We start from the raw sequence: 25,629 nt of genomic DNA on the forward strand, positions 1-25,629 counted from the left end.
TTATTTTGAAAGCCATGGAAGGGAACTACTTACTGGAGTTTATGCTCGTACATTTCTCTCTCTCTCTCTCTCTCTCTCTCTCTCTCTCTCTCTCTCTCTCTCTCTCCTTCCACTACTCTATTTTTTTTCCCTTCCTACACACTTTTTCCTCCAATCCCTTTTCCTCCCCTTCGTCCTGTTTCTTTCCGCCACTCTATACTCCAAGGTATACGTTATCGATATTTGCATCTGAAGTATTAGATAGATAATACTGAGGATCGAAGAGCTAATCAAGCTACAGAGAATTGAAAACCCAGTCTATAGAAATATTTTACAGCTCCCAACATACACAGCAAACAGTGTAGTGTGCTACGAATATTAATTTATAACCTAACTATACAATTTGTGTGTTCATATCGAAACCACCGGCAAGTCCGAGCTCTCAACAGCTTTATTCAATTGCTACTACGGTAACGGCAGTCTTTTCTACTCTAGCACTACAGCTATAGTACGCTCATTCCTCAAACTACTTTTTCCCCCACTTGTGGGTAAGTTGCATTTTCTATATATATTATTTAAACTTTCTCAGTTAATGAATTTATTTTTGTATTCTATGAACTATGTTGGTTTATTGTTGATTCTATAAACTGTCGTTGATTTGTGGTTTGCTCTTTTTGTTATATTCCTATAATTCATGTCTCACAGGTGTTGGTCTGGCCGTCAATGTCAGTAATAAACTATGAGAGGACGAAGTGTTGCATGCACTTCAACAGTGAGGAGATATTGGAACATATTCCTGTTATGCCAAAATCATGAAAATTAAATGCTATTTGCAAAACATCTGCTCAAAGAAAATATAAATTAATAAGAAACGTACTTATTATACATCTTCCTGTTAACTATGTAAAAAAAAAAAAATGAAAATGAAAATGCTAATTGCAAAACATTTATTAAAAAAAATATGAATTGATAAGAAATGTATTCATAAAAGATTTTGAAGATGGTAATGCCATGTGGATAAAAACAATTCAATCATATATGAAAAAAAAGAAAAACAGACGGTAACAAGGTCATAAAACCTCTTTGACGGTAACCTAAGAAAAATAATAAATTGACAAAATTTGGAAAGAAAGTCAAAAGAAAATAATCCAAGAATAGAAGAACATAATCAAGAAGAAAAAGAAGTATACATAAAAGTGGGACACGAAACAATGGCATTTAATCCCACGCCAGCTTGAACCGCCCCAGCGGGCTGGAAGGAAAAAAAAAAAAAAAAAAAATATGTATATAAAACTATGCATAGATTATATTACGATCAAGTTAACCAGAATTGATAGAGTGAATAATGCTATCAAATTTTATTGATATTTTGCAGAAATACTTATTAATGGAATAAGCAAATTAGCGGCATAAATAACATTTATATTAATGTCATTGATCACCTGACAGACACTTCATGTGATTCTTTGGTACACTATTCATGTCTGTGAATGTGTACGTAGGTCGCTATTTATTAATGCCAGATAAAACACTATGATGAAAACTTTAGGCTGATATTTTCTCAAGAAAGTTGTGTAATGGTAAATGATCTCGCAGTGTCATGAAACATGAGAGGTGAACACGAAGGGCAGTAACAGATCGCATTACATTATCCTGTCTCACGGTCACCGTCCCTCCACACCTACCCACATTGATGTAGGATTTAATTGGACAGCTTCCCAGAATCTAACCAAATAACTTGCCTGCAACCACCACCATTGTGGCATTAGAGGGTGGGGCCCAACACCTAGCAAGGCCACAAAATCGCCAACAGGAACAAGAATAGGATGTGAAACTTGAACTTGCTGGCATTTTGAGTTTGCATTGTATTTGAATGAAGTAAGTGGTTTATGTTTACTATCGGTCTTTGTTAGTAACTCATTGACACTTCTACAAGTTGTGGTTGTTTGCTTGTTTTACTATGTTTAAGTAGTGTATTTACCTAGCTGTATTGAGCGGGACTCGTTGTGTCCTGTCTCCATATCTCCACATCTTATTTTTCTTTAAAGCTATGCATATTATGTGCTATAACAACTTCATCATTCAATGCATTCTACTTTTCCACTGTTCTATGTGGAAAATCGTATTTTCCAATATCCTTCACACTGCCTCTTCCTAATCTTCTTTACATGTCCTCTTGTCCTTCCAGCTTCTGTCACCAGCACCGGGTCTTGCTTGTCTATCATTTCAATGCCATTAACTATATTATACAATGTTATTAGGTCTCCATGCTGATGTCAACCTGAGGATCAAAATTGAAAAATAGTCCAAACTAGGTTTGTAATATATTAAATTAAAGCTGAAAGCCTGAAGTTTCCGAATCTGAAGACAAAACTGAAAAATATCTAGCCAAATTTTTATATGAGGCTTTGAAGTTTAAGAAAATTGTGATTTAAATTTTTTTTCCCAACTAAACCTTAATTTTTGTTTCCCATTTTTTCATTACATGGAGGATTGTTGATTCTGACTTCATTGTATATTAGAAGTGTGGTCATCACTGTATTAGGTTAGGATGTTGTTGGCAATTCTAAGCAATTTAGTACTCAGTTATAATTGATCATATAGAACAATTTTGAATGCAACGACCGCAACAAAATAATGTGTGTTTGTACAAGGCAGTGATTTTTTGGAGCAGATTAATATAACTTCATATCCAACGTAGATTTAGTTGACGGGTACCTGTGCACCATTTGCCATTTTTTCTCTGGCTATCTATTTTAGTGTAATTATATTGCAGTTGTTACATCTTTTTGTTCATCGTGTGAATCAAATGACAGACTGTAACAGACTGTCATTCTGTGCACATATGCTGTTACCATCTATAGCTAATCTGTGTATTGTTTGTGTTTCTTAAGAATGGAGATGTTGACACTATTCAAGAAGACATGATTGTGAGGAATCTCCCAGTGCCAAAACATTTGCAGGGATACCTACATCTTTAAAAATGTGTAGCTGTTGCATGCTATGTTACCAATAGTGAGGCTTAGAGTGACAGTTGGGTGATGTTGTATAGTTGTGATGATGAAGCTAGTGAGAAAAGCAGTGTTTCAATAGATCATAGTAGTGTTATGATGAACACAAAGGGTGGAGGAGAGCCTGGCTGTGTGAGGGGATGGGATGGAAGGGGAGATGAAAGTGGTGAAGGAGTGGGGTGAGTGTCAAGGTCACAGCTGTCAGTCACAGCTGCTTGCTGTTTGTTTGTTTCTTGTTGTTGTGGTAGCTTCATTTCTTCTTAAAGTTTCTGATTCTAATTTCTGCAAAATTGAAGAGTAAGGCTTCCATTTGGTATATATATATATATATATATATATATATATATATATATATATATATATATATATATATATATATATATATATATATATATATGATTTCTGAGATTCACACTAAAGATTGACATTTTTGTGGAATGACCATATACATATATATATATATATATATATATATATATATATATATATATATATATATATATATATATATATATATAGATAGATAGATAGATAGATAGATAGATAGATATACGCACATACATTTATAATGTTTTGGTACTTCATTAGTGCCATTATTTTTGCTTCATTTCTTAACAACTGTGATGGAATTTTTGTAACAACTGTGATGGCATTTATTATTTTTTACAGGAAAAACTGAAATAAAATTTGCCAAAAGCTATACATATTTGCATAGCTTAATGCTTCCTTTATAACCTTCATATAAAATATTTTGAAAGTTCCTTTTACTTTCGCAAGTCGAACTCTGTGTTGCATTTTTGTAATGACAACCATAGCCTTTTAAAAAATGAATATCAAAAACACCAATAAGTATAGAATGTTCTGGATAGTCTCATTTTCTTCCTTAGTCATTAGTACTATCTTGGTAAGAATCATATCTCGCTACCTGCATAACTTCTAGAGATATAGGTAAGACTACACTCGTAAGTTACCTCCGAACATAATGACCACCATGGTGGAATGACCCTTTTTCTTTTCTATCTTGTAAGGTTGGCAGTCTCATTTCCTTCAGCCTTCCTTCATATATTAGGCCCTTTAGTTCTGGCACCATTTTTGTAGCTATCCTCTGCATCCGTTCTAATCTTCTTATATCTTTTTTCAGGCTCGGCAACTACACCACTGCTGCATATTCCAACTTTGGATGAAAAGTGCTTGTAATAATTTTTTTTATCATATATTTGTCCAATTACTGAAATGCCACTCTGATATTAGTCCCCATTTTATATGATGATTCAAATATTTTACTTATGTGTTTTTTTGGGGTTCAGATTTTCTTGTATAACTACTTCCAGATCTTTTCCCTCTTTAATCTTCATTATTTGTTCCTCTCCCATCAAATAGTTCTTCTCTTTACTCTTTCCTAATTCCATTACGTGGTATATCTTGGCATTGAATTCCAACTTTCACTTACACTACTCATAAATTTTGTTTATATCTTTCTGCAGCAGCAAACAGTCATCTCGTGTCTTGATTACTCTTAGCAATTTTGCATCATCAGCAAACAAATTAATATAACTCGTCATTCCACTCTGTATGTTGTTTACATATACGTACCTGGAACATAATGGCTAACACTGACCCTTGTGGCAATCCACTTGTTACTTTACTCCAGTATGAGCATGTATCTCTGATCACAGTTCTCATCTCTTTATCCTTCAAGTAATCCCTTAACCAATCTAACATAATTCCTCTCAGTCCTTCTATATTATCTTAACTTCCAAAGTAGTCTACTTGGAGGGACTTTATCAAAAGCCTTTTGTATGTCTAGGAATACAGTGTCCAGCCATCCATCTGTGTTATCTAGTCCTTCTATTACTCTTGAGTAGAAACTTAGTAAATTTAACACACATGATCTTCCTGTCCTGAACTTGTTTTCTTCCAGATATTTAACACATTTTTCCTTGACAATTTTACATATCTTCCCCACAACACTTGTAATTGACACCGGTCTGTAATTTAATGGCTCAGTGGACTTTCCTTCTTTGAATATTGGGATTATGTTAGCTTTTTTCCATTCCAGTGGTACTCTCCCTTCTTTTAATAAACTTTCAACCATTTCTGAAATTGGTTCCAACAACAGATATTTACATTCCTTTAATGACCAGCTTGATACACCATCTGGCCTCATCGCTTTTCTGACATCCAAATTTTCTAGTAGTCTTCCAATTTCTTCTTCGTGCACTATGATTTCCTGTAAGCCTTCACAATGCAATGTCCTATTTGGTTCTGTAAACTCCTCTTCTTCAGTGAACACATTTTAAAACTCTCATTCATTGTTTCATGCATTTCCTTTGTTGTTTGGTATGTTTTCCCTCCTTTAACAATTTTTTTCTATTGTTTCCTTATTCTTTATCTTACCATTTATGTATTTGTAGAAAAGTTTGGGTTCATCTTTGCTTTTCCGCACCACATCTTTCTCAAAGTTTCTTTCTTCCTCTCTCTCCTTGTTCTAATATATTAATTTCTTGCATCCTTATACAGCTGTCTGCTTTTTTCATTTCTCTGCTTTTTGAGTTTTTTCCAAGCTTTATCTCTATCTCTTTTAGCTCTTTTTTTTTTTTTTATTTATACCATGTGGGCTTTTCATGGGAATTTATGGGCTAAAGGAGATACTTTTTGGGGTACCTCCTATCTCAAAGCTCACCAGCTAGGAAACCATTGCCTAGGAAGCCCAACCTACACTCTGACCATGCGCTTGGAGACGCCCCCCAGACCCCAAAGCACGCATGGTTCCACATTTGCCATTGTACCAAGCATGTATACTTACTTTTCTTTACTCTATAGATAGGTAATTATTTAATCATTTCTTTGTTATATTTTTGTAGGAATATATCATTGTGTGTGTGTGTATTTACCTAGTTGTATTTACCTAGTTGTAGTTTTACAGGGCCTGGGCTTTATGCTCGTGTGGTCCCGTCTCCATATCTACACTTATCCAATTTTTCTTTAAAACTATGCACACTCTTTGCTGACACCACTTCCTCACTCAAACTGTTCCAAGTCTCAACACATCTTTGCGGGAAACAAAATTTTTTAACATCTCTCAGACATCGTCCCTTCCTTAGTTTCTTACTATGCGATCTTGTGCTTCTAAAGTCATATTCTTCTCTCAGGATCAGTTTCTCATTATCCACTTCATCCATTCCGTTAATCAATTTATAAACTTGTATCAGATCTCCTCTCTTCTCTGCTCCAAGGTTGGTAGATCCATAGCCTTTAGTCTCTCCTCATAAGCCATCCCTTTAAATTCTGGAACCATTCTTGTAGCCATTTTATTGTAGTCTCTCTAATTTTCTTATGTGTTTCTTTTTATGGGGAGTCCACACAACTCCTGCATATTCCATCTCCCATGTGTGTGTGTGTGTGTGTGTGTGTGTGTGTGTGTGTGTGTGTGTGTGTGTGTGTGTGTGTAATTCACCTCGGTCACCCAGCCAGTCTTCCCCATTATGGAGCGAGCTCCGTGTGTGTGTGTACTTACCTTGTTGTACTGTACAGAGTTCAAGGGTGCCCATAGTGTTCTGTCTCCATGTCTCCATTTATCTAATTTTTCCTTAAAGTTATGCACATTATGTGCTGTAACAACTTCATTATTCAATGCATTCCACTTCTCCACCATTCTGTGTGGAAAACTGTAGTTTCCAATATCCATCACACACTACCTCATCCTGATCTTCTTTACATGTTCTCTTATCCTTCTATCTTCTTCCATCACAAGTACTAGGTCTTGCTTGTCTATCTTTTTCAATGTCATTGACTATCTTGTACATGGTTATTAGGTCTCCTCGTTCTCATGTGTTATAAAATACATACTTGTTATTGTACTGCAGTTATTGAGGGCCTCAGCAATTGTGGAACTACTAGATCTCGAGATGTCATCCAGTTTGGTGATCCTCCAGGCTAGTGATCTCCAGCAACTAAATTTTTTGCATCAAGAAAGCACAAGACTGAAGGTAAGATAATGAACTCATCTTTGTATGAAATAGATCACAATCTACCGTTTGTTTTACTAAGAGGTAAACAATAAGTGGTGATAATGAGCAAATATTCAAGTAACAAACATCTGTTTGGACAAGAACTGTCTTCCACCAGGTGGCAAACAGTAAACTAAGAGATGCCTGGTGTTGCTTGCTCTCACTTGGTCTTTGTCAGTACTGTGCTCTTGTAAGGGAAGTAGGCACAGTCACATCCTTGTTCATATAATTTTTTCTTTGTATAAAATTAATTCTACAGTAAACTTTGGTTGAATGGGAGCTGAATATGTCCATTTTTGGATGTTGGACACTTTCAGGATCCCTGTTTTTTCTTCCTTTCTTTTATAATGTTCTGTCCTGAGTGCATGGTGAGCATTTTTGCCCTTTGATCAAGTCATTTTTAGCCGCTTGATTTATATACTGGCTAAAATACCCCGTGGTAACTCTTATAGTGTCTGAGTCATTTGAGTTGTCCAAGCCATTCAAGAGAAAATGGGTATGTGTGGCACAACACTTTCAGTGCCAAGATCAATATTTACACAGTTCAATTGGCAAATGTGTAACAATGTCTGCCTCAATTTTCATTGGCTTTGTAGCCCTTTCCTTTTACCTTTGTAATTCTATAATGGCTTCTAATGACAGGGTTCAAGTGGGGCTCATAGTGACCTGTCTCCATATCTGCTTTTATCCAACATTTCCTTAAATTTTTGCTTACTTTCTGCTGTTATGATCTCTTCACGTAAGCCATTCCAGATGTCCACCGTCTTGTATGGAAAACTATACTTGAACACTGACTTTTCATGATCTTGGAGTGTTCTCTTGTTTGTGTATCTTAATTCTCTGTAAGAGATACTAGGTCTTGTTTCCCTATCTTTTCCATATGTTTACTAACTTATACATCATTATTAGATCTCTTTCCTGTCTATCCTTCAAAATTAGTAGTTCTATTTTCTTCAATCTTTCTTCATAGGTAAGATCCTGTATTTCTGGCACCATCTTTGCAGTGGTTCTTTGGATTCTTTCTAGTTTCCTGATGTCCTTCTGTTTGTATGGTGACCACACCACTGATGCATATTCTAATCTAGATCTTATCATAGTGGTTATGATCTTTTTCATCATACTCTTATCCATGTAATCTCTTATCTATGTTTGTGTATTTACCAAACTTACCTAGTTGTATTGTACAGGGTTCAAGCGGGGCTCATAGTGTCCTGTTTCCATATCTCCATTTATCTAAATTTTTCGTTAAAGCTATGCACATTATGTGTTGCAATAACTTCATCATTCAAACCATTCCACTTTTCCATCGTTCTATGTGGAAAACTGTATTCTCCAGTATCCTTCACACACTGCCTCTTCCTGATCTTTGCTTGTCCTCTTGCCCTTCCAGCTTCTTCTGTCTCTAGCACAGGTCTTTCTTGTCTATCTTTTCAATGCCATTAACTATTTTATACAATGTTATTAGATCCCCTCATTCTCTTCTATCTTGTAAGGTTGGCAGTCCCATTTCTTTCAGCCTTTCTTCATATGTTAGGTCCTTTAGTTTTGGCACCATCTTTGTAGTCATCCTCTGGATCTGTTCTAATTTTCTTATATCCTTTTTTCAAGCTTGGCAACCACACCACTGTTACATATTCTAACTGTGGACGTATCATATTCATAATAATTTTTTTCGTCATATCCTTGTCCAGGTGGTGCAGTGTCACCCTAATATTAGTCAACATTTTATACGTTGTTCCAAACATTTTAGTTATAAGTTTTTTGAGGCTCAGAGTTTCTTCTATAACCACTCCCAGATCTTTTCTTCTTTAGTCTTCATTATTTGTTCCTCTCCCATCAAATAGTTACATACTGGTCTTCTCTTACTCTTTCCTAATTCCATTACATGGCATTTCTTGGCATTGAATTTTAACTTTTACTTCTTACTCCACTCATAAATTTTGTCTCTATCTTCCTGCAGTAGCAAATAGTCTTCTCGGGTCTTGATTACTCTTAACAATTTTGCATCATCAAAAAATTAATTGATATAGCTGGTTACTCCATACTGTATGTCATTTACATATAGAGAAGAGGAGGCAGTTTCCAATACCTTAAGCTGACAATATCAGCTACAAAACCTCCAGATTAGAATACAACCATGAAAGTTTTGCCAGTAGTGTAAAATTGTATCTGCTATGATGGCAGATATCGCGCTACCCTTTATCGCTGCGGTTTCTCTGCTTGGAGTACTGTAAGTGAAGGAAAGTTACGACAGCTCAGTGCACCTACAGGCGGGTTTATGTTTTAGGTTATGTTGGGTTATCGCGGTAAGTGTCTTTAAGTTCTTTATTTTTATCCACAAGCTATCAAAATCATGCTCATTAAGTAGTTAGTAATTCCTCTTGCCTGTCAAGGAGTAAAAGTAAAAGAAAAAATAAAGAAGAAAAAGATTGCAAACTAGCTTTTTAATTTTTCCTTGGGGAAGGGGGTAGTCAGGTCATCAGGGAGGCACACACGTGCATATCAACTCACTTTCTGGTCGCCACAATGGAAGTAGACACTGACGTTTCCCTGTCTTACTGTGTGTTGAACAGCCACACCAAGGAAAAAAAGTCTCTGCATCCAATGATGTTCAATAAATAAGTGGAGCTTGGCGGTAATAACTTAAATAAAATGCTGTCTCATCTTAAGATATGTATCTTCTCACCACTCACTATGTTAGATTGGTATCTTGAGAGGTCATAACAGTAAATATTATGTAAATTACCAGTCTCATTTTCACTTTTGTAACCAGCACCTTTACTGTATTTATTTACTTACCACATAATTACCTGCAGAGATCTTCATGTTTGTTGTGTCCCGCCCCACTTAAAAATTTTTTTTTTAAGCAAAATCAATTGAATAGAAAACTGTTATTGTTTTCCTTGAATTAATGAAAGATATGGCAACATGGCATGGATTATTGGCCTCACTCTGTGGGCCAATACAATTTAGTTTTACTACAGCCTAGTAATGCCTTACCCTGGTTGGTGCGCCACCCTCCGAGGGCCTATTATGGAGGGCTTATGTGTTACCCACACAATTCCTTATTTGTTGTGACTAGACATGTTTGTCCTCAACCATTTCACAGCCAGGCATAATAACGATGAATTCATTGGCAAGTTATGTTAGTTTCGTATGAAAATAGGTGGCACAATGACCAATGCTGACATTCATGTGTGCAATTGAAACTGTTAGCAGACTGCAACGTACCTCACTTATGGTGGAAAACACATTGCCTAGTTCTTTTTAGTGTGCACAGAACAGTGGAAAGGTACTGGTGGAAAAATTTGAACTTTGCCTCATCATCTTCACTCTCTGTTTATGTGTTATTGGACTTAACACGGGACATAACACACAGATCTGCCTTGCGCGCAGACCTTCCAGTACTCTGTTGAGGTTAGATTCACAAACTTTAGACAAGCAAGAGATTAAAGCTATAAGACGGTAGTTTGTGGGACTTAATTGGTTACCGTTTTTAGGAACAGGCTGAATGTAGGCAAGAATGAAAGGAGAAGTTGATAGGCATAGTTGAAAGAGTTTGGCCAAGCAAGGTGCAAGCATGGAAGCACAGTTTTTGAGAACAATATGAGGGACCCCATCTGGTCCATAAGCCTTCCGAAGGTTTAGGCCAGCGAGGGCATGGAAAACATCGTTACGAAAAATTTTGATTGAAGAGGGAGGGACAGGGCCCAGAATCATTCAAGGTGGAGTTTTTAGCAAAGGTTTGAAAAAAGAGTTCAGCATTAGAGACTGATGAGGTGGCAGTGTTGCCATCAGGATGAAATGAATGAGGGAAAGATGAAGAAGTAAAGTTATTGGAGATGTTTTTTGCCAGATGCCAGAATTCTTGATGGAAGTTAAAGTTTGAAAGATTTTGACATTTTCTATTTATGTTATTTCTATTCTGTTTTCCAGGGTCGGAAGTTGCATCCTGTTCAGTCTGTCCTCATAAGTCAAATTTCTCAAGTCAGGCACCATTTTTGTCGCAGCCCTCTGTACTTTCTCTAATTTTCTTATGTGTTTCTTCAAGTTCAGAGCCCACTGTATTGTTGCATATTCAAGCCTCGGTCTTATCATCATTGCAGTAATTATTTTCTTCATCATTTCCTCATCTAAATATACGAACGCCACTCTTATGTTCCTCAATAAGTTCAATACTTCTCCAATTATTTTGTTTATATGTCTCTCTGGCGATAGGTCATTGGTAATTGTCACCCCGAGATCTTTTTCTTCATTACTGGTTTTTATGTCTTCATTTCCTATCTTGTACATACCCTGATTCTTCTTTCACTCCTGCCAAACTCTAATTTCTTGCATTTTGTCATGTTGAACTCCATTTGCCATGTACAGCTCCATTTCCTTATTCTGTCCAAGTCTTCCTGAAGTAATTCGCAATCTTTGTCACATCTCACTTTTCTTAACAATTTTGCATTGTCTGCAAATAGGCTCACATGACACCCCATCCACCATGTCATTTATATAGACTGCAAACATTACTGGTGCCAACACCGATCCCTGTGGGACTCCACTCTCCACCAAGCCCCACTCTGATGGTCTGTCCTTAATTATTGTTCTCATTTCTCTTCCCACCAAAAAGTCTTCCATCCATTTTAGCAAACTGCCATGCACTCCTCCTACCATTTCAAGTTTCCAGATCAGTCTCCAGTGTGGTATCTTATCAAAATCCTTTTTTAAATCCAGATATATTCCATCAGCCCAACCATCTCTTTCTTGTATTACATCTATCACCCTCGAATAGTAACATATCAGGTTTGTCGTACATGAACGCCCTCTTCTAAAACCAAATTAACAATCACAAAGTATGTCATTCTTCTCCAAGAAATCTGTCCATCTATTCTTCACCACCCTCTCACACATCTTAGCTACCACACTTGTGAGTGACACTGGTCTATAGTTCAATGGGTCTCTCTTGTTACCTGATTTATAAATTGGGACAATGTTAGCTCTTTTCCAGTCTTGGGGCACTACACCTTCCCTTAATGAGGCATCAATTACTTCACAAACTTTTTCTGCCAGTTGTTCCTGCATTCTCTTAAAATCCATCCTGATACCCCATCAGGTCCCACAGCTTTTCTCACTTCTAGACTCCCCATCATATTCTTTATCTCCTCCACAGTTACTTGAAACTCCTTCATAATCCCTTTCTGTTCCATTACCAGTGGCTTGTCAAAAGCAATCTCCTTTGTGAATACCTTCCGAAAGCATCCATTCATAACCTCTGCCATTTCCCTGGGATCCTCACTGCAGACTCCATTCACTTCTAAACTTTCAATACTTTCTCTATTTTTGATGTTGTTCACATGTCTGTAAAAAAGCCTTGGTTGGTCTTTACATTTATCAATTATATCTTTTTCCTGTTTCTTTCTCTTCTCTTCTAATCAACACATATTCATTTCTTGCTCTTTTGTAACTTTCCCACTGATTTATCCATCTTTTCCTTCTCCACCTCTTCCATGCATCCTCTTTTCTTTTTCTAGCCTTTTCACATCTATCATTAAACCAGTCCTGCTTTCCAACTTCTCTGTTGTCTTATTGGTACAAATTTTTCTCACCTTCTTTGTATATTTTTATAAATTCCTTCCACTTTTCATTTGCTCCTTAGCACTCTTGAATTTCATCCAATTTGTCTCTTGAAAAATTTCTTTAGGTTTCCAAAATCTGTCTTGGCATAATTCCATCTTCCCACTTTATATTCTTCATTTCTTCTAGATTTCTCTTCATCCATCACCTTGAACTCCAAAACTGCATGATCACTCTTTGCTAAAGGGCACTCCACCCTCATCTCCTCAATGACCATTGGCTCTGTACTAAAGACCAAGTCCAGTCTTGATGATGCTCCTCTCCTCCAAACCTAGTACCTTCTTTGACCCACTGAGTTAACACATTTTCCATTACCAGCGTCAATAGTGTATTTCCCCATGTTGTCTCTGATCCTTCCATTGACCAGTCCTCCCAACACACCTCTTTACAATTAAAATCTCCCATCATTATAGTTCGTTCACAGCCACCCAACATTTCTTCCAGACATGTTCCTGTATCTCTTATCATTTCTTCATATTCCTGTACTGACCATGCATTTGTCTTAGGTGGTACATACACCACTGTAGTGCCTCTTTTTTCCTTCATTAGTTTCTACTCTGATCTTTAGCACTTCTGCCTTTCCCATACCTTCTTTCACTTGATCCACTTTTATATCTTTTTTAACCAGCAACATCACTCCTTCTCCCATCTTACCTACTCTATTTCTTTTCCAAACATTATATTTCCCTTCCCCAACCATCATCAAGTCTTCTCCCTCTCCCAGTTTTGTTTCAGTAAGACCCACAATATCTGGGTTCTTATCCCTCAATTAATCGTTGAGTTCTAAAATCCCCGATATCACTCCATTTACGTTGGAATACATTACATTCCGCTCACACTTAAGTTTCTTTAGTCCTTTCTTATTGTACTTTTCTGGGTTATGAACCACTTTCTCAGTCTCATATCCAAGATTCTCCAGAAAACTCTTTCTTCTCCTTTTTTGTCCTCTCTTCATTTTTTTTTTTTTTCAAAGCCTCCCTTCGCAACTCATTTAACATTTCTCTTTCCTTTTCACCGAGATCTCTCCTCGACCAAATCTTCTTTGTTGTTTCTTGCTGGGCTAACCTCCATGATTTCTCCACCAATTCATCCACATCCTTCTGTGACTTAAATTTGATTCTTATTGGCCTCATACCTTCTCCTGTGAACTTTCCAATTCTATGGAAGTCCTCTATTTCTTGTACTAAGTCTTTACCCTCCTCCTGCACCACATCAATGATATTATTTACCACCTCTTTAAGGTTTTTCTCCCTCTCCATCTTACTCAGTGTCTTATCCTCCTCAACTCCAAATATCACAACACATCTCTTTTTGTCTACGGTTTCCCTCACCAATGTCTCATTTGACTTAATAACTTTCACAACTTTCTCAGCAATCTTCTCTTCTGCCATCTGTTGTTCTATAATTTCAGTAAGGCCCAAAGCTTTCTCCCCAGACTCTTTGATTTCCTTTTCCAGACTTGCAACTTTGTAATTTACCTCCTTCCTTTCCACTTCCTGACTTTTTTTCCATTCAGACTGCTTCTCCATCACTTTTTCTAATGACTCCACATTTGTCACAATTCTTTTTAATCAACTTAACTTCCTCTTTCAATAATGCATTTTCTCTCTTTCATTTCAGCGCACTCTTTCAGTACATTGTCATAACTCGTTTCCAGGCCCCCACACTTTTCAAACAGTTTTTCAATTTTACCTTCCAATTCCAGAATTTTCTTGACAAAAATGCTCTTCTCCATTATTCCTTGAAATCCTGTGAAGTCTGATTCATCTTTCGAGTTCGCTGCCGCCATGTTGCGCAGATGTAAGCAAACTCCAGCTGATGGCTCAAATGCAGGCTACAGTGTGTGTGTGTGTGTGTGTGTGTGTGTGTGTGTGTGTGTGTGTGTGTGTGTGTATTTACCTATTTGTATTTACCTATTTGTGTATCACAGGGCCCGAGCTAAGCTCTCTGTGTCCTGTCTCCTTGTCCATTCCTGTCATATCTCTCTTTCATCTGATTGACACACACCGCATCAACGACATCACTGCTCAGTTTATTCCACTTATCAATGCTACGATGCGGGAAACTGTATTTTCTCACGTCATTTAGACAGATGTCTTTTATTAGCTTTTTGCCATGTCCTGGGAGATGATTACTTGTGGTCACCTTTATCAACTCTCTGTCCAGTATGTCAATCTTGTTCACCAATTTATACATAGTTATCATGTCTCCTCTTATTCTTCTCTCTTCTAATGTGGTCAGCCCCAGCTTCCTCAGTCTTTCCTCATAGTCTAACTCCCTGAGTCCTGGTACCATCCTTGTTGCCAGCCTCTGTACCCTTTCCTCCTTCTTCACATTTTTCTTCATATGCGGTGACCAGACACAAGCTGCATATTCTAACTGGGGTATTATTAAGGTACATAATATCTTCTTCATCATTCCTTCATGTAGGTAGTGGAACGTAAGGCCAATATTTTGAAGCATGTTATATGTTTTCCAAAAAATCTTGTTAATGTGTTTCTCCGGTGACAAAGTGTTTTGCACGGTTACTCCTAAGTCTTTCTCCTCATTGGTCTCTTTAATTTTCTCATCACCCAGCCTGTAATCCCTGTTTGGTCTGTATCTACTTCTTCCCATTTTCATAACATGTGTCCTGTCTATATTAAATTCCATCTGCCACTCCTTACTCCACTCATATTTTATCAAGATCTTCTTGTAACTTGTTACAATCTTCCACATTTCTTACTCTCCTCATAATTTTAGTATCATCCGCAAACATGTTCATGTAACGGTCAATTCCTACTGGCATATCATTAACATAAATAAAAAACATGATGGGACCAAGCACTGACCCTTGTGGAACTCGACTGGCTACCTTCTTCCACTCAGACTTCCTTCCTCTCACCACTGTTCTCATTTCTCTTCCCACTAAGTAATTTTCCATCCATTTTGCTAGTTTATCATTTACTCCTCCAATCTTCTTTAGTTTCCACATCAGTCTATTGTGTGGTACTTTATCAAAGGCCTTTCTCAAGTCCAGGTAGATAGCATCCACCCATCCCTCTCTATGTTGTAGTATATCAGTCACTCATGAATAAAAACATAATAAATTAGATACGCATGATCTTCCTTTTCTGAAACCAAACTGTCTTTCACTCAGAATGTTTTCACTTTCTAGATACACAATCCACTTAGCTTTAATTACTTCTTCACATACCTTGCACAATATACTAGTCAACAATACTGGTCTATAATTTAGCGGTTCCATTCTACTACCATTCTTATATATAGGCACAATGTCAGCTCTTTTCCACTCTTTCGGGACTTATCCTGTTCGTATGGAGGTTTCCACAATATCAAATACGGGATTCAACAATTGATCCTTACATTCATTTAGCAACCTCCCAGATATGCCATCAGGCCCCATTGATTTATTAATATCCAGATTGCTTATAATTTCCCTTACATCTTCCTTAGTAACCATGATGTCCTGCATTTGCTTTATTTCCGTAGGTCTTCCTCCCATAAAATACTCCTCCTTTGTAAACACTTTGCAAAAGTTGTCGTTCAAAATTTCATCTATATCTCCAGCATCCTCATATACTTCTTTCCCGTTTTTTACCTTTACTATTGCCTCCCTTATATTTAGTTTTTCATTTATGAATTTGTAAAACATTTTTGGGTCACTATCACAGTTTTCCACCACCCTCTGTTCATATTCCTTCTGTGCTGTTCTCCTTACTTCAACATATCTATTCCTTGGTGTTTTGTAAACTTCTCTTGAAAATACATCACTGTTTTTCTTAAGTTTCTTCCATGCCTTTTCTTTGTTCTTTTTTTGCTTCTTCACAATTTCTATTAAACCACTGTTTATTATTTAAAGTCCTCTTTCCGTAATATGGCACAAACTTTTTCACAGCAGAGTTATACAAATCCATAAATTTATCGTATTTCAATTGCATATCCCTTTCCTTTCACCACGGACCAGTCAATTTCATTAAAGAACTCCCTTATATGGTTAGAATTTGCCCTAATATAATTTAATTTTTCCTCCCTGTGTGTGTGTGTGTGTGTGTGTGTGTGTGTGTGTGTGTGTGTGTGTGTGTGTGTGTGTGTGTGTTGTAACATACGGGAAAAGAGCTATGCTGTACTGTCCCGTCTCCATATCTACTAATGTCCAGCTTTTTCTTAAAATCATGAATATTCCTTGCGTTGACCACTTCCACGTCTAAACTATTCCATGCTTCCACCCTTCTATGAGGGAAGCTATATTTTTTCACATCTCTCCTATAAGTGGCCATTTTAGTTTTTCCCATGCCCTCTCGACATTCTTTCATTCCACATACACAGATCTTCCCTATCCATTTTTCCATGCCAATCATCACTCTGTATATTGCTATCAGGTCTCCCTTTCTCTTCTGTTTTCCAGGGTCGGAAGTTGCATTCTGTTCAGTCTGTCTTCATAAGTCAAATCTCTTAAGTCAGGCACCATTTTGTTGCAGCCCTCTGTACTTTCTCTAGTTTCCTTATGTGTTTCTTTAAGTTCGAGCCCACTGTATTGTTGCATATTCAAGCCTCGGTCTTATCATTACAGTAATTATTTTCTTCATCATTTCTTCATCTAAATATCTGAACGCCACTCTTATGTTCCTCAATAAGTTCAATACTTCTCCAATTATTTTGTTTATATGTCTCTCTGGCGATAGGTCATTGGTAATTGTCACCCCAAGGTCTTTTTCTTCATGACTGGTTTTATGTCTTCATTTCCTATCTTGTACATACTCCTGATTCTTCTTTCACTCTTGCCAAACTCTAATTTCTTGCATTTTGTCGTGTTGAACTCCATTTGCCATGTACAGCTCCATTTCCATATTCTGTCCAAGTCTTCCTGGAGTAGTTCGCAATCTTTGTCACATCTCACTTTTCTTAACAATTTTGCATCGTCTGCAAATAGGCTCACATAACTGGACACCCCATCCACCATGTCATTTATGTAGACCGCGAACATTACTGGTGCCAACACTGATCCCTGGGTGTGTGTGTGTGTGTGTGTGTGTTTGTGTGTGTGTGTGTGTGTGTGTGTGTGTGTGTGTGTGTGTGTGTGTGTGTGTGTGTGTGTGTGTGTGTGTGTGTGTGTGTGTGTGTGTGTGTGTGTGTGTGTGTGTGTGTGTGTGTGTATTTACCTAGTTGTAGTTTTACAGGGCCTGGGCTTTATGCTCGTGTGGCCCCGTCTCCATATATACACTTATCCAATTTTTCTTTTTAAAACTATGCACACTCGTTGCTGACACCACTTCTTCACTCAAACTGTTCCACGTCTCAACACATCTTTGTGGGAAACTATATTTTTTAACATCTCTTAGACATCTTCCCTTTCTCAGCTTTTTACTATGCGATCTTGTGCTTCGATTGTCATATTCTTCTGTCAGGATCAGTTTCTCATTATCCACTTGGTCCATTCCGTTGATCAATTTATAAACTTGTATCAGATCCCCTCTCTCCCTTCTCTGTTCCAGGGTTGGTAGATCCATAGCCTTTAGTCTCTCCTCATATGTCATCCCTTCAAATTCTGGAACCATTCTTGTAGCCATTTTTTGTAGTCTCTTCAACTTCCTTATGTGTTTCTTTTTATGAGGGGTCCACACTACTCCTGCATATTCCAATCTGGGTCTTATTATAGTACTTATCAATTTCTTCATCATTTCTTTGGCCATGTAGTGAAATGCTACTCCAATATTCCTTAGCAAATTATATGTCTCTCTGAAAATTCTATCAATATGGCTTACCGGTTGATTGTTTTCTTCCATCGTCACTCCTAAGTGTGTGTGTGTGTGTGTGTGTGTGTGTGTGTGTGTGTGTGTGTGTGTGTGTGTGTGTGTGTGGTAAGCACATGTAGTTTTATATGAAGAAGGAGAGTTTTCTTTAGAGGGCAGGCTGTGATTGTCCTCCTGAGTTGTGAGACACAAAGTGTCTCAGTGAGATTACAACTAGCTTTAATGGAAAGTTCACTGCACCCTCTGAACTAGTGCTATTAGACCTCAATTGGGAGTAAATTTTAATTTCAGTAAGTGGCTACTACCTACTCCTATGTCCAATTATGTGAACAACACTTGGATGGAACCCTCAGAACTAGGTTAATGACATCCATATAAGTAGAAACTTAAGTAATTGAAAAGGGCTTATTTTACACAACATCAGGTGAACAGCAAAAAAGGCAGAAATAAATACTAAAGCAGTTGACAGACTAGCTTATGCACCTGCTTTTGCCATTATCTGTTATTTCTGTTGCATCCATTTAATGATACGTATTTCTGTGTTACAGATAGTGTGCTTTGATCTGAGTCCATCATTTATCCTGCTTGGAGCCAATAGTGGCTCTATATATGTATTGGATCATGAGACACTCCATCTCAAGATGCAGATCCCAGCAGGGGTAAGTAAGCCTTCATCTTGTGAGACAGTTATAACTTATTTTCCAAAATGAGTGTGGGAAGTATTTGACTTATATACACAATCACAAAAAGCATCAGTGAATATAATTGTAAATAACTATTAACTTAGCTATAGTTTGAGTCAGTGGGAGTGTTGGTAATTTGCAGCTAACTGGTGTTTCAAGGTCAGTGGCTGGCTGTGTTATTGCAGCTAAAGACAGCTTCTTTGTGGTTATCTCTGGTTTCCTCCTTCAAAGTTCTTCTTAACTTTGTGAATATATCAACAGGCAAGTGCTATAGTGGCATAGATATATACTGAAAGAATTGTTTACGAACTGGTGGGTGGCTGGTGATTGTTGTTGAGGCAGGCAAACTTGCTTCCTTGTGACTTCTTTGACACGTCAGAAAACAAACACCTTCCACATTCCCATCACTTCTATCTTGTTCTTTATTTAATTTGATAGCTCATGGTTAGTTTGTTCTTGATTAACCTTAATTCCTTCCTGGCTGCACTGTTCAATAGTGTGACGTCTAGCATGATTGGCGGCATGCTATACCAAAGCTCAGAACTTGGTGAACGCTTCTAGAGCTTAGATGTGGCCACTTGCTTGGCAGCTACTAGGTGGAATTGGTGTTTGCTATCGTGCGTCTCCACATGGTGGCTTTCTGGAGTTGCCCTATTTGCACTGTGGCCACTTAATGGGTCGCGGAGGACATAGCAGGCTTGTGTGTGTATTTGTGCTCAATGAGACATGCAGAGCGTAATTTTTGTTTTTATGTAAGAAAAATTTGTGCAGTGTGCAAAGACAATAAGTGTGATGTCATCCACAAAGTGATCGTTTGGTTGCCGGCGTCTTGTTTATGTTGCTAAATTTCTCTCCAGGGTGATATGTATTATTGGAATTTACTATTTTTTCCTTTTAGATTTACCTATCCTGCATGGTTTTGTATTTCTTTCATAACAGAACCATCAATCAACTGTTTGGTTTTCATACCGTTTATGGTCTTCAGATGTTTTCCTGATGGTGAGTTGGAACCTCTACAGGTTCCATCTAGGGCAGGCCCAGCCACCTAGCATGGTTGTGTTTTTCATTCAGTAGTGGAGATGATAATCTTCCATCCTATGATTTCGTCCCTTCTTGGCCTCTGGAGCAGGAAGATAGTTTCTGCATTTCAGAGGTGAAGCAAATTTTTACCAGTCTTTTACAGTTTGATTAAGGAAAATGTGAGCAGGTATTCAGTGTTTTTGAGGGGCAGTGACACCAGTGGTGACAGGGAGGCCGATATGGATAATGTAACCCACCTGTTTTATCACAAGGGTTGTCACATGGTGCATCTTGTGGGTCTACATACCCAACTATACTCTCTCTCCTCAGGCTTCACATGTTGCTGGTCTTGATCTTGCTGCTACAGGTGCCTTGTGGTACCAGTGGTGATGGGGAACCTGATGTGGATGATGTAACCCAACCTTTTGTTACACAGGAGTTGCTACAGGGTAGAAGTAGTGGGTCTACATAACCAACTTTGGTTCAGGCTTCACATGTTGCTTCCCAAGTGAATATTGGTACTCCTACTAGTTCAGCAGAGAATTTTGTAGGTTTTCCCATGCTCTCAGACCATTATATGGTTGTTGGCTGTAAATTAGGAGCAGCTTTTGATGTTGATGATGCTAATGGCCCATATGTTACAGAGGTTTGGCCATCAGGGGTTATCAATATATGGTGCTTGATGATCAGAAAGCCAGACTGCTGGCAGGACAGTGGCCTATTTCATCCAATATTAAGGAATTAAGGATGTGTTGCCATAGACTTGATATTTTTTATGAGAATTTAGGAAAAAAAATTTTTCTCCTCCTAAAATATGAATATGGTGTTGGCAACACTCTCAAAGTTTCATGGTGAAATCTTTGTTCTAAATTGGTTTTTATTAGAAAAATTGATAAAAATATTGCAATCATTGGCAATCCGGTAACACAGGTAATGCTTCCTTATTGGTCATTCGATTAGAATCTATGTGTTTTTTTTATATTGTAAATGAATAATTATTTTCTGGTAGTGTTTAGCAGCCTAACTCAGTGGCCTGAGCACCCAGAATGTTTGTCATCTGCTCTCAGAACCCGGGAGGACTGCTAGCTGTTACAGGAAGGTATAAACAAAATCTACAAGTGGAGTAAGAAGTGGAAATTGGAGTTCAATGCCAAAAAAATTGTAAGATTAAACGATACTTACCAAGTTGAAGTTTGATCGTAATTTCACGAACGTTTAAACGACGTCACTGAGGCAGTAAATGAGATGTCTAGGCCGCTCCTTGTCAGTCCTTCAGAGTGTTGGTTTGAGGAACAAAGCATGAAAACTAAAAATTAAAACAGTGAGTAACGAAAAACCCCAAAACACGGCGACCAAGAAGCCAGGGGAGGGAAGGGAGGGCATTTACTGCCTCAGTGACGTCGTTTAAATGTTCGTGAAATTACGATCAAACTTCAACTTGGTAAGTACCGTTTGATCTTACAATTTCACTTCACGATATTTAAACGGACGTCACCGAGGCAACAAATGAGAGCTTTAGAGCAGGTCCTCAAACCAGGAATGACTGAAAACCATATACTAGTATCTTCTTCATGTATTCCAAGCCAAAAACATACAATTAAATACAAATATGTGGACAAACAATGAAAACATATGATAGCCACCACAAAAAACAACCCAGTAGTACATAATACATATTCATGGAGGAGACCCAACCTTCGCCAACACTGCCTGTGCAAATAACCCCTTCTTGCTAATTGGCCTCCTATAAAACTTCGTGAAGGTATACTCCCTGGACCAGCCCACAGATGAAAGGATGGAAGACAGCGGAAGACGGAGCGCAGCCTTGCTAGACGCGGCGGACCTAGTAGAGTGAGGTGAAAAAATAGTGAGGTCAATACCTGCAGCCCCCATAACCTCCCTGACCCAGTGCCATAGGGTATCCTGGGAAGCCACCTTAATAGGAGGTTTAGTAGTCAAAAGAAGGCCAGTAATGGAACCCCTAGAGTCTTTAGTCCTCTCCAAATAATTAACAATAGTAGTATAGACACAGATAAGCTGGTCCGGAGAATATCTTTCAAAACATAATTCAGAAATGTGGCAACCAGGCCTAGAAGTTTTAAGGAGATCCCCAATACGAAAAACTATCGTGGAATCCGAGATAGACATATTAAGGATATCTAAGAATCTTAAGACTTGGCCACGCTGCCCCGAAACCAGTAACAGTAAGGCAGTTAATTTGCGGGATAACTGAATGAGTGAAAGACGTTCATCAGGGCCGAGACTCTTTAAGTAGTTGAGCACTAACTCTGGATCCCAGGTAAATTGACAGTGAGAAAAGGCAGGCATCTCCTGAAAGACGGCTCGCATAAATCTAATAACCAACGGATGTTGACCCGCCGGTTGACCACCAATCTTAGCAATGGCAGACAAGGCCAAACGGATGGTATTCATAGTACTATAACTCCGAACGGGAACCCTCTGAAACTCACACAGTAGGAAGTCTAAAAGAAAACTTAAAGGTGGTAGAAATGGATCAATTTCATGCCGGAGACAAACTGACACCCATCTTGAGAGATACGGCCTATACTGTTGTAAAGTGCTCTTCCGCCAGGAGTTAAGCAAAAACTGGGCAACGTCTCGTGATAGGCCTTGGACTTCAAAGGATCGCCCGATAAACTCATCGCAGTCAACACCAGAGACTGGGCCCGCAGGTGGACGTAAGCGGGGTTCTGCAGTAATGACACGGGGAGGCGAGGGAGGAGGACTGGTGGCTGAACAAGGAACTGAAGGGCTCTGGGGAACCATGCTTGCGACGGCCAAAGAGGTAGAATCGCGATCAAGGCAGCCCGGTCCTCCTGGAGTTTCCACAGCACTCTGGCAATGAGACTGAAAGGAGGAAAGGCATATGAAGTCCTATCCGCCTAATTAATTGAAAAAGCATTAACAAAAGTAGCTGCAGGGTCAGGTTTCGAAGAATCATAAGTAGCTACCTGGGCATTTAAGCATGATGCAAACAGGCCAATATCGGGAACATAAAATATGTCACATAACCTTAGAAAGACAAGGGGGTCCAACATCCATTCGGTGTCTAAATTCTTTAACCTAGACAAAGAATCTGCCTCCACATTCTGGGTACCCTTTACATGAGCCGCAGACAAAGTAATGCCCCGAGACCCGGCCCAAGCAAAGATCTCCTCTATCAAAAAGTTAAGACAGAGCTTCGTGCTCCCACCGCGAGTCAGGCACGCGACAGCTGCGGTGTTATCCAAACGAAGACGGATGTGGGCATTACTGACGTCCTTACATAGTGACTGGAGACCAAGTAAAATAGCTCGCAATTCTAGGCAAATGATGTGGTCTAACTCCGCATGAGCCCAAGAGCCTCCCGACACCGCGGATCCGACAACGGCACCCCAACCTGTCAGACAAGCATCGGCAAATATTTTAAGGTCAGGGGAAGAGGAACGCAGTGATTTAGATTGCAAGGGAACATTATTAACCCACCAAAGGACTAATTCCTTAGCATGATCATCCAAAGAAACTCTAGCGTCGTAATCCCCATGGTGCCGGGCAAGCTCCCTGTTCCTAATGATCTCAAGGTACTTGTAACGAACGGGGGCCAGGTTGACTGCTGGCTCAGCAACCACAGCGAGGCCATTGAAGGAAGCTAAATCCCACAAAGAGACACGGTCCTTCAACAGTAACCGACCTAGTTCCTGAATTTTAATAATTTTCCTGAGAGGTAGAGTAGCAGTCATGTGGCATGAGTTTAGAATAATCCCCAAAAATTCCACTTCCTGAGTAGGCACCAAAACTGATTTTTTTACATTAATAGTGAGCCCAACAGAATCAAAAAGATACAGAGCATAACTCACATTGCTAATTAGCTCCTCCTCTGAGGCAGCAAAAAAGATGCAATCATCAATATAACATGACCATAATCCTAAGGGACCGGAGGTGACAGAACACTGGTTTCAATAATTTTGTAAAGATCTTGGGGGGCAGATGTTAACCCTTGAGGAAGACAGGTAAAGTGAAAGCATTGGCCCTTCCAAAAAAAAACGAAACCAACACCTTTCCTCAGATCTCACATACACAGAATAATAGGCATCCTGAAAGTCAATAGTCATGAAAAAACACTGGGGCTGGACTAACCGCACCACATCCTTAAAGGAATCAATTTTAAAGTGAGTGTGAGTAACATATGGATTTAGCTCTTTCAAGTTTAGAATGACTCTGGCAGTAGTACCATCTTTCTTTACGGTGGGAAAAACATTGGAATAAAAAACATTGCCAGGAGAGGGCTCACATCTCTCAACAATACCCTGTTCCTCAAACCTAAGCAGCGCGGCATCCAGGGCCGCCCTATCACTTTCTGAAAAGGACAGGGGCCGAGGCAGGGCAAATTGTAAGGGAAGCTCATCAAACTCAAGCACATGGCTACAAACCACATCAAGGATCCATTTATCAGAGGAAAGAGCTAGCCACTGCTGTCTGGCCATGAAAATTTTCCCATTCATAAAATTGTCAGAGGTATTGGATAAAGAGTTAATGGTAATACTCACTCAGCAAGGGTTCACAGTTATTCAGGCCATCCAGGTAAGCATCAACAAGCTTATCTTTCCTCTCCCCAATGTCACTCAGGCACTGGGCAACCGGTACCAGGGCCTTGGAGAGCAGGCCATTGGTGAAAAACAGGCAAGCATCAATCAGCCTGCCCACCACACTTAGAGACTTGGTAATAACTGCATTTGTAGCAGGCACAGTCAGATTAGGAACATTGCTGGGCAACCTCACCTTACTACAGGTAGTCTTCACACCCTCCGAGGAAGGGCGACGCCTGAGGCTAAACAGTCAGAGAGGGCTCACCTTTCTTCTCCTGACAATGAAAGTGCCCCGCCAGTTCTTCCAAAGCCCAATGAAAATCAGCGTCGTCAACTCAGCCCCAGCTGAGTTGACATCACGGGGCTGACTCGGCCCCGCCAGGGCTGAATCGGAAGCCAGCTGAAGCGCACTGTCACGGCCAGGGTCACGGCGGTCTCTTTTCCCCTGCTGATCATCAGTCCAAGCACCATCTTTGCTGGGGCATTTCCTACCCCGTGGAGGGGAAGCCGACCGGATGAAGGGACGAAGGGGCGAATCGTGAAGGCCTGCCGGGTCTGCCATCTGCAAACGGGGTTGCCTGATACCAGGGCAAATAAACCATCGTGATCCTAAGATCGAGGAGTGTAGCACCATGTAGCAGCAGCGCGGGGCCAAGGAGAAGGTGAAAACTGACCAGGGCAACTCTGAGGAGAAGTAGGCAAAGAAAAGGGCAGCAGCAGGCTCCGAGGAGCAGCCGGCAAAACACTGGGAGCTGAGCTTGGTGTGTAGACCAGACGAGGACAAACAACAGACTGAAGAGGAGCGGCCTAGACATCTCATTTGTTGCCTCGGTGATGTCCGTTTAAATATCGTGAAGTGAAATGTCATGTAATGGAACTAGGAAAGAGTAAGAGAAGACCGGTATGGAACTATCTGGTGTGAGAGGAACAAATAATGAATACTAAAGGGGAAAAGATTTGAGAAT

At 39.1% G+C, this 25,629-nt stretch overlaps 1 protein-coding gene across 1 annotated transcript in view; it reads left to right on the top strand.

The window, feature by feature from the left end:
• Positions 1-1,408: 1,408 nt before the first annotated feature.
• Positions 1,409-25,629, top strand: part of LOC123516283 — an 88,814-nt gene continuing 64,593 nt past the window's right edge. Inside the window, exons 1-3 of the mRNA XM_045275545.1 lie at positions 1,409-1,857; positions 6,857-6,979; positions 18,924-19,034. Of these exons, the coding sequence (XP_045131480.1) occupies positions 6,899-6,979; positions 18,924-19,034 (192 nt within the window). The 5' untranslated portion in view covers positions 1,409-1,857; positions 6,857-6,898. The remainder of the gene's footprint in view (positions 1,858-6,856; positions 6,980-18,923; positions 19,035-25,629) is intronic.

Source organism: Portunus trituberculatus, chromosome 40, assembly GCF_017591435.1.
Source record: "Portunus trituberculatus isolate SZX2019 chromosome 40, ASM1759143v1, whole genome shotgun sequence".
NCBI classification, from domain to species: Eukaryota; Metazoa; Arthropoda; class Malacostraca; order Decapoda; family Portunidae; genus Portunus; species Portunus trituberculatus.